Source organism: Gossypium arboreum, unplaced genomic scaffold (genome assembly GCF_025698485.1).
Source record: "Gossypium arboreum isolate Shixiya-1 unplaced genomic scaffold, ASM2569848v2 Contig00663, whole genome shotgun sequence".
Taxonomy (NCBI): Eukaryota; Viridiplantae; Streptophyta; class Magnoliopsida; order Malvales; family Malvaceae; genus Gossypium; species Gossypium arboreum.
Window position 1 is genome coordinate 2,785 of NW_026440777.1, and position 11,144 is coordinate 13,928.

Below are 11,144 nucleotides of genomic sequence, written 5' to 3' on the forward strand. Positions count from 1 at the left end.
TACATAATATGCAACATCCTCAAGTCAATCATATATATGTTAGTGTATTGGATTTTTGAATAATTTTTTATATGTTAGTGTAAGCATGAAAAGGAAGCATAAATGCAATGGCCTTTATTAGATGGAGCTATGGATAGGTGGCAGCTAGAAACATGATGAAATTCTGGTCACCAGAGTTAACCTCTCAATGTATATAAAATGCTAGATTCAAGTGTGCAACAGTTCATTACAGAATATTAAGAGCTAAAATGTTCAACTGTTTGAGATTTCTATCTATGATAGATTATGTCTGCTGGTCATCCTATCCTGTCTTAAAATCTAAAACTGTTGATAATCAGCAGAGGAAACCATTGCCTTATTACCTGACTTTGTGGCTGAAATGTGTTGAGAGATTAGAACTAAAAATTGATGAAGCTGGCCTGCATGCAGACAAGAAGCAAAGAAGCTGCCCGTGCCATGAAGTTGAAGCTGAAGTTCATGTTGCTGTTTTATTTTGTTACTCCAAGTATTTGTTTTGTTAGTTGAAAATGAACTAAGTTGGTATTGTTTTGATGAAATTAGGTGCTGATAGATTGATAAATCAGCATAGGTATGTGTGCAAGTTATGTTTAACTAGTTTCAAGACTACTTAGTAGTAGTAGGTAGTTGTTTAGGTGACATTTGTTTGTTTTGACCAGCTTATTGACTGGTATATGTATTGGCATTATGCCTCAATTCAAGGGTACGTTAACGAAATTATTCAGTATTCTTATTCATTTTTCTGGTTTTTTACTCAAGCAATTTCCTCAAAGGTCTCAGCTGATTTTCTTGTTTGCTCAGCAAGACATCGAGCCTTCAAGCTCAAGTCTCTGTTAACTTCATTCATCTTGCATTCTTAGTTCCAACAAAAATTAAGCAGTAAAGTTGACTTCCTTGACTATCTTACAAAGCTAGCAGATAATAAAAAACAATCATTGCATAGTCATGAATTAAGCAAAGAAAAGCATGTCATGAATGAAGCAAATGAAAGAAAATTACCTTTGACGGGATGCTTGAAATTTTGTGATAGACCTTGGAAATCAAAAGAAATTAAAAGACAGTGAAGAAGAAAGAATGCTGTGGGTACAAAGGCAGAACTATTAAGCAAAGAAAAGTATGTCATGGAATAAGCAAATGAAAGAAAAGTAAGTGGAGTGGATGGTTGAAATTTTGAGATAGAAGAAAGAATGTTGTGGGTACAAAGGTAGAACTATAAAGTAAGGAATCCCATCTTTTTTTACTTTTCCTTTGCTTCTGCCATTATAGTTGGCATTTTCAGTGCAGCTACGGTATTTGATACTGATTTTTCTCAACACTTGCATCTATCAGTTGATCGATGATTTAGAATCTCATTCTTCTGTAAATCTGTAATAATAAAAGCTTTGATCTGCTCTCAAGATTTGAAAGAAAGATATGATTGTCTAAAATCCATGTCCTTTGCATTAATTCTGGACAATACTAGAAAATGAGGGATGATTGTTTTTAAACCCTCCAAAATTTCTCTACATTGTATGTATTGAAAATTAAAGAATATTATGTCTTTTTACAATACTTTCCTAACTTTTATTGTAAATAAAACCATGATCATAGCTTTGCTGCCTCACCTTAAATCATTTTTATTAATATATGCTTATATTTTATTAAAATTTTAAAAAAATAAAAACATATTTTAATTAACAAATAATCATTCCGTATAAAATAATTTTTAAAATAATTTAAGTTTTAATATTTTTCTCACATGTAATATATTCAAAATATTATAAGTAGATTATATTCTAAATAATTTATATAGAAAAGAATAGTTTTATAGGCTGCTACATTAATTCATTTAGTAATCGTTTTAAAATCTTTACTACAACCTTTCAAACAATAAAGTTTTTAATTATTAGACCCTTGATATACTCTTAAATATAATCTAAAATTTTTACTATTCAAAATATTTAAAATATAATTTTATATTAATATTTATATATATATTATAATTAAATTTAAATTTAAAAATATTTTATATTATTTAAATTGAATTCGAGTTGAACCGACGAGACATGGAAAGGTCTATAGCCAACTTCTATCCCATATTTTCACTCTAAACTTAGAAGAGTATGTTTTTGTTTATTATAAAATTTGAAATTTATTTAATATAAAATTTACAAAATAATAGACAAGTGTTGAATGTGGTAAAAACCATAATAATATTTGGTTCAACATCATATCAAAATAAATTTATAATTTAATTGTTTTATATATAAATTAAAATATTTAGAAGCCTATTTTGAGAATTAGATATATTTTAAAACAAAGCAAATTATTATTTAGAGAAGAACAACAAATTTTAAGGAAGCCTAAGAGAGGGAAAATGTGTAAAATTTCAAAATTCAAGCATATGTTTTTTTTTATAAAATTTGAAATTTGTTTAATATAAAATTTACGAAATAATAGATTAGTGTTGCATATGGTAAAAGTCTATAATAATATTTGATTTAAGTTTATAATTTACTTGTTTTATATAAAAATATTACAAAAAAATATTTAGAAGGTTATTTTGGAAAGTATAGAAATGAAGTTAATTTTTGGAGAAGAATAACAAAATTTAAGGAATTCTAAAAGAGGGAAAATGTTTAAAATGTGGAAACAAAGTTATAGTGCACAGAGATTGATTTATTATTTACCTTTGCATCTCAATGGTCTTAACCTTATCCATCATTGGTTTTACTGCCACCATCTCCATCACCTTTTTTATCATCTCATTTGCACTATCCTCCACCCTACTTCTTTGGCAGCAACACTTTTAACATTCTCTTAAACAACAACAACAAAATACATGAGATTGTATTAAAATGGAGAAATTAGGTTTATCAAATTAAATAAGAAAAATTAACAAAGCGATAATTGGTTGATACCTTTAATTCTTCAATAGGGTTTGAAGTGAAGAACATTTTAAAGCTTGGATGGTCATCCCACTCCAACCATTCCCACCATTTTGTGGTTGAGCTGATGGTAAGAGACGGTGGAGCATATGCAAATGGCTGCCCATTGCCAACAAGGGGAACAAATGGAGGAATTCTCTTTAGTTTATAACACTCAACAACTTTGATAAGTTGGAGAGAATCACAAACCATTACTCCAATTTTGTTGCAAATGCTCTTCAATTTTGGTAATCCCCACAAAACCAACTCTCTCAATTTGGGAAGATAGAATTTGATTAATGCATCACTCCCTTTTTCTACAACTTGTAATGTCGGTGCTCCCAATATTTCTACTACCTCATTACATTCTAACACTGATATTTCTTCCAGGTTTTGGAGGTTTGGAAGCAACGTCTTCATACTTGAGCATCTGATTATAACAATTTGCTTGAGATGGGAAAAGGTGGCAGACGGAGCCAATGTTGATGTTGTTGTTGAACCAAATCCTTCGTCTTTGATAATAAGGGCACTCAACTTTGGCAGAGCTTCAAGACACAACTCCTCAAGCCTCTGAAATGGATGAGTGGAAGAAGAGGTAAAAGAGGACAAGGAAACAACACACTCTATCCCTCCACAGCTCCAAATATTACAAACCCTCAAGTCAATTGCATTATTGAAGGAAGAATTATCATCAACTAAGCTTCTTAAATAGTTGCACTGAAAAATATTCAACTGTTGAATTTCAATTGGGTGCATAATTAACTCACCTTCCCAATTCTGGACTCCTCCAATTGTTACTATTTTATCTCCTTCAACTGGGTGCATCATGAAATTAGCTATGCCCACCTGTAAATAGTACTTGATGAGATTTTTCTTACTTTGTTTCATTGAGGAGATGAACTTATTCAATTCATCGATATCTTCGAAACGTCCGGTAAAGCACTCCAACTTCTTCAACGGTTCAATCTCTTCTGCTTTTAGACTTGTTTGTCTATTTCTCACATCAAAACTCAAGTGCCGAAGGTGAACGAGTTTTGGTAAAAGTCCAGCACGTATCTCTTTCAGAGTGCGCACTTGAAGATCAATGTATCTTAGCTTTATCAGCATATCCATGCCATCAGGGACTTCCTCAATTTTAGTCCAATGAAGATCCAACTTCTTCAATTCTTGAAGCATCGAAAGACATGGCAGATCTCTTAATTCTCGACAGCCACGAAGTAACAATGTTGTTAGGTTTTTTAGTTCAGAGATGGAATCTGGTAAACTCTCGATCTTGGTAAAAGACAAATTGAGAACACTAAGACAAGGCATGTTTGTGAAGAAAGAATATGAGATCTTCTTTATAGGGTTCCCCTGCAATAACAAAGTTGTGAGCAGTTTACATTTTGTGGGCAGCACATCTATGGAAATTTCTGATATGGAGTTATACATAAGCGACACTTTCTCAATATCCGGACTCCATTGCTCCTTTTCTGGTAACTCTTCTAATTGCAAACCTGCTTGTATCATATATGGAAGATTCATTCTTGTGATCGACAATGCCATGTCTCTCACTGCATCATGCATTTTCACTTTTTCAACCTTGAAATTTTCCAACAAGCAATTATCTTCTAACTTCTTCAAAATAGTAATGCCCTTGTTTTTCATTTCTTGTCTTGTACCCATATCATCTATGAATCCCTCTTCAATCCAGCACTCAATTAGCTCATCCTTTTCAATTTCAAAATTTTCAGGATATAATACACAATACAAAAAGCAATCTTTTACTTTCCCATCTTTCAAGTGATCAAAACTAAATTTCAAACGCTCGATTACCTCAACTTCCACTCCTTCCACTTTCCCTATTCTCTCTTTCAATTCCTTTAGTGCATTTTTCCAAATATGAGGGTTATCTTCTCCTTTCATGGTACCAGCAACCACAACAATTGTAAGTGGTAAACCCGCACATTCCTTGACAACAAGCTTCAAAGTTGGCATTATTGTTGGATTTTGAACTATGTTAGGCCCAACTTTATTCAAGAATAGAATCAATGCCTCTTCTTCTGACAGTGGCTTCACTTTTATCACCTTACAACCCATATACTTACAGACATGCTCCGAACGGGTTGTCAACACCAACTTGCAGCCATTGCTGCCACTCGGCTCAGGGATCCCAACTTCCTCTAGAGAGACTTTATCCCACACATCATCTAAGATTAGAACATGCTTTCCTGCGTTCTTCAGCATTTCTGACAAGATTGCTGCTCGTCTGAGCTTGTCTTCTTCTTTGTCTAAATAATCCTTGGACTTCAACGCCCTTGCAATATTATCTTGTAACTTCATTACATTGAACTCCTTTGATATGGTAACCCAGATTACCCTTTCGAATCTTTGTTGCTTTAAAAGATCATTGTGGATGTGCTTCATGATAGTGGTTTTACCCACACCGCCCATCCCCCAAACCCCAATCTTGCTCACCTCCTCCTGCATCAAACATGTCCAAATATCATTTCTGACAGCTTCCTCCCCAACTAGTTCTGATGTTGGCAGTGGCAACCCACCACTTGGACCATCCATGGCAAGACCTTCAGAGGCATTAGGACCTTTATCAAGAAATTCCTTCATTTCTCGAGTCTTTTCATCAACCAGATTTCCGTTCCAAGCACGGCAGAGATATCTCCCTTTTCTGACTTTATTTTCCACATCCTGTGCTTCCGCAATCATTTCTTTCGCATCTTTCAACCAATTTTCAACTCCCTGCTTTGGTATCTTCCCCGAAGGAGAAAGAAGCTCTGCTTTCAATTGCAGCTCTATGTCTTCCATTTTACAATTCAATTCATCTCTGATCCTCCCGAAGTTTCTCACATAATCATTCAGCTTTATGTGATATTTCAAGTATTTACAAACAGGAGGTCCAAGACAATTTGCAATGCCAACACCGGGCTCTACGTATTCCATTGCTCTGCCCCTGCAACGCAATCATATATGTTAGTGTATTGGATTTTTGAATAATTTTTTATATGTTAGTGTAAGCATGAAAAGGAAGCATAAATGCAATGGCCTTTATTAGATGGAGCTATGGATAGGTGGCAGCAAGAAACTTGATGAAATTCTGGTCACCAGAGTTAACCTCTCAATGTATATAAAATGCTAGGTTCAAGTATGCAACAGTTCATTACAGAATATTAAAAGCTAAAATGTTCAACAGTTTGAGATTTCTATCTATGATAGATTATGTCTGCTGGTCATCCTATCCTGTCTTAAAGTCTAAAACTGTTGATAGTCAGTAGAGGAAATCATTGCTTTATTACCTGACTTAGTGGCTGAAATGTGTTGAGAGATTAGAACTGAAAATGAAGCATTGAAGTTGACTTTCTTGACTATCGTACAAAGCTAGCAGATAATAAAAAACAATCATTGCATAGTCATGAATGAAGCAAAGAAAAGCATGTCACGAAGGAAGCAAATGAAAGAAAATTACCTTTTACGGGATGCTTGAAATTTTGTGATAGACCTTGGAGATCAAAACAAATTAAAAACAGTGAAGAAGAAAGAATGTTGTGGGTACAAAGGAAGAACTATTAAGCAATCATTGCATAGTCATGAATTAAGCGAAGAAAAGCATGCAATGAAATAAGCAAATGAAAGAAAAGTAAGTAGAGTGGATGGTTGAAATTTTGTGATAGAAGAAAGAATGTTGTGGGTACAAAGGCAGAAGTATTAAGTAAGGAATCCCATCTTTTTTTACTTTTCCTTTGCTTCTGCCATTATAGTTGGCATTTTGGGTGCAGCTACGGTATTTGATACTGATTTTCTCAACACTTGTATCTATCAGTTGATCGATGATTTACAATCTGATTCTTTTTAAATCTGAAATAATAAAACCTTTGATCTGCTCTCAAGATTTGAAAGATAGATATGATTGTCTAAAATCCATGGAAGTGTCCTTTGCATTAATTCTGGACAATCCTAACAAGTATTGCAGTGACGTTGTAATAATAATTAATGAGAAAGTATGGAAATGCAAGGTATAGTTGTTGGCATATAAAATTATATAGTTATTCGTATTAAATTTTAGATTTAACTTTGGAGATAAGATGTGAATAAATCTATTGAAGTTTTTTTAATACATGAACTATGATTTAATGTGTAATTGTATATATGAATTTTGATTTTGTGTAATTTTATATATGAAATTTAGATTTGATCCAATTCTTGTAAATTATTAACACAATTCTTGATATAACATCAATTTATATCTATATATTACATACGTAAATAATTATATTTATCCAGTATAAAAATAAATTGAAGTATTTATTTCTTTAAATGTGTATGATTAAATTAAAATTAAAGTTTCAAGTATACATTTGAACCACAATTAGAGTTTCACGGTACAATTATACCAAATTAAAGTTTATATATACAATTGCACATTAAATCAAAGTTCATGTATAATTTTGAGATTTATCCTATAAATTTATTCAAGTTTTTTACATATAAATTCCTTCATAAGCTACATTATTAAATTAAGTTGCGGTTTATTAGTTGGGTGTTTTCCTTTTTAGGAATAGTCGAGTTCAAATTATCATTCTATCAAAAAAAAATTATACTATTAATCACTAAACTATATGTAATGTTCGTTTTGATCACTTAGCTAAAATATGTTACAATTTCATCACTAATGTTTTCAATTTTTTTCACTTGATTATTTTTATACTTTATTAATTAGTATAATAACAATTTTAGTATTCATTTTTTATACTTGTCAATTTGATGTTGATAATATATATAATGGTAAAAGTTTGAAATTTTTTAAAACTATAGAAAATTATAAAATTAAAAATTAAATAAAAGTAGATAAGCATTTCAAAAATAAATAAAATGAGAGAAAACGAAGGATAATTGTTTTAAACCCTACAAAATTTCTATATTACTTATATTGAAATATCTAATACTCGTCCTTTAAAAAAACAAAATTATTTGTTCTTTGTTTTTTACCTATTTTGTTTCTTGACATAATTTTTACATTATAAGAAAAGATAAAATTCTAAATATAATTTACTTTTACAATTTGAGTTTTGAAAAATAATTTAAATGTAATGAAAAATTGAATTGAGTTTGAAAAAGGATTTTTTTTTTTGTATATTTTGTATTCTTTTGACTAAAAATGGCATTAGGGTCAATTTCATAAGCCTATGTAATATTAGTTTTAGATGTTCTTCAAGGGCATGAAGCTCAACTTGATAATATTACTAATTTGGTTTTAGAAATATTGAGGAAACATATAATGATCTAGCTTCTTTCTTCTTCTTTTTTTTTGCTTTGTTTCTAATTTGTTATTGGATTTTATTGAATGATAATTTGCTTTATTTCTCACACAATTTAGTTATTGAATAACATTTCAAGATTTTATTTTTCTAGAATTTTATAAACTTTTTTCTATTTTATAAATTTTGAGTTTTTTTATAATTTTATACAAAACTAGAGTCAAATTGATGAAAATATATATAAAAAAAGAGAACTAAAATTATTATTATACCAACTAAAACAAGTGCCACTTAATGTTAGGTGATAAAAAATAATTTCAAAAACATTAGTGACCAAATTGTAACTTTATTTAGTTAAGTGACTAAAACAAAAACTTAGTCATAGTTGAATGACTGATGATCACTAAATAACTATAATTACGACAAAGACAAGTGCACTGTAACACCCCTAACCCCAAGCCGTCACCGGAATAGGGCTATGAGGCATTAACGAACTTATACACAAACATTTATACAAAACCGAGTCATAAGCTTTACATTCCAGATCAATTCTTATCAAATTTCATCTTAAAGTCCTTAATATGGGCCTACGGGATCCAATATATGTTTTAGAAGTGATTCGGAACTAAACTAACAACTTTAGAAATTTTTCCTTGAAGATAAGGGCACATGCCCGTGCGGTCTGGGACATGCCCGTGCGGCCTGGGACACGCCCGTGTGGCCTGGAACATGCCCGTGTGGTCTGTCCATGGGCAGATTCTAACTTATTCACATGGCCGTGGAACTAACCTATGGCCAATTCTGACTTTTCCACACGGCCTGGGCACACGCCCATGTGACTTGGCAGTGTGAAAACATGATTTTTCACCATTTTTAAACTATTTTTACATACTAAACACACCTAATTCATGCCCAAAACATTTACTTATATATCTTGATCAAATAACATTCATCAAACCTTTCAAACTTAGCAAATTCTCATTCATTCATTTCATTACCTCTTAAGGATTATGCACCCTATTTACATTCAAAATATAAAACATTTACAAGTGACAAACACCAAACCTAGTACATGCCATATTTCTAAAAGATAGATACATCGCCAAAATTGAGCTGAGGTCGGGATTGACTCGGATGCTTGACTGAACTTCAACTTTACCTAACTCAGCATTTAAAAAAACAACCGACGTTGAGTATTGGAAATATTCAGTGGTATTATCATAATTCAAATTATAACAACAATAAAACTTCATAACATACATAGATAATTAGCAAATCATACATACAAATCATACATATAAATTCACACCAAACTATCATATTTCCATTATATCGCTTCCAATGTTAGATCCAATAAATCATTAATGAGATTTCAATTAACTCATGAACCTTTGATTCATCTCTCAACCACATATAATTATTCAATTCACATTTCAAATATAATACTTCATAAACCTTTGGTTCATGCCTTCAATCTCTTTACAAGTTTCATCTCACATTCCATCTTACAATATCACTTTCTCATTTTATTCGATAGCTCGATTAATCAAATTCATTTGATTTATTTATTTCACTTATTTTCCGCTATTAACATGACTCGGACTTTGGCGGATACAGATCCAACCAAACACACCAGAATGGAGACCAACGCCTCATCGGATAGTTCAAGCAAATAAGTGATGACTAGCGTCTCATCGGCTAAGCCAAGGAAAGTGGCTAACAACGCCTCATCGAATCTGTAATATCCCGAATTAGGGCTTAATCGTAATAGTGGTTTTGTGACCACAAATCTGAGATAGAAATAATTATTTTATAATTATTTTGATGAATATGATATGATTGCATGATTGTGTGAAAATTTCGTGATGAAATTCTATGCCTAAAGTGCTTAAATTGAAAGTAGGGACTAAATCGAATAAGTTGCAAAATTTGCATTCTAGAAATTTTAGTATGAAATTGTTTTGGAATATTAATGAAGAGGTCTTAAATAGCAATTTGACCAATTTTAAGTTCATGGACAAATTTAGGACATGGAAGGAATTTTTGGAAAGTTTAGTAGTAAGGGTATTTTGGTCATTTAGTTATTAAAATGAATTAAAAACAAAATTAAAAGCCAATTTTGTCCATCTTCTTCATTAGGCCGAAATTTCAAGGGTTCTCCATAGCTAGGGTTTGTTTCAAGCTTCCAAGCTCCATAGTAAGTGATTCTAAGCCCGCTTTTAATGATTTTTACGCTTTTGAGATCCCTAACTCGATAAAGCTTATGTTAGCAATAATTTAACCTAGGGTTTATATTTGGAAAAATACCCATAGGTGAAATTTGTGTATTTTGATGTTTTATGATAGAATATGAAGTTTTAAATTATGTTAGACAACTTGTACTACTCGATTTTAAGCAAAAACGAAAAAAAGGGCTTAATCGGTAAAAATACCTAATAGTCACAAGTACATGTTAGAGTGAGAATTTGATGTTTCCATAGAAGAGAAAATGATCAGCATGTTGTAAAACATAAGAATAAGGAATAAAATTTAATCCGAGCCTAGGGGCAAAAATGTAAATATGTAAAAGTTTAGGGTAAAATTGTAATTTTGCCAAAATTTGAGTTAAGGATTAATTTGATAATGTGAGTATTAAATAAGCTAAATGTGTTATTTTAGATCAAGAAAGACGTGGAATCGACCTCAATCGAGGAAAAGAAAAGATTGTGGACTAAATTGCAAAATCTTTGTATTTTGGTACCAAGGTAAGTTCATGTGTAAATAATGTAGCATAATGGTTATTTTAAGTTATTGATGTTAATTATATGTTATGCTGAATTTTATTATGAAATGTATGCTTTGTGGTTAATTTCAAATAATATGTAAATTATGTGAACTACTTGTTAAATATAATTGTTACTGAGTATTGATTTCGCATTTTACGGAAGACGGCAAGGATAAGTGTTCGAGGAAAAACCCGCTTGAACCTTAG

At 31.3% G+C, this 11,144-nt stretch overlaps 1 protein-coding gene across 1 annotated transcript; it reads right to left on the reverse strand.

Moving 5' to 3' along the window:
- Positions 1–772: 772 nt before the first annotated feature.
- Positions 773–5,889, reverse strand: LOC108451551 (probable disease resistance protein At4g27220). The gene is made up of 4 exons (XM_017749227.2): positions 2,919–5,889; positions 2,688–2,803; positions 1,018–1,115; positions 773–873 (listed from the first exon to the last, which is right to left on the reverse strand). Exons 1-4 carry the CDS (start codon positions 5,859–5,861, stop codon positions 773–775), a joined length of 3,258 nt encoding a protein of 1,085 aa, XP_017604716.2. The 5' UTR covers positions 5,862–5,889.
- Between the last annotated feature and the right edge of the window lie 5,255 nt (positions 5,890–11,144).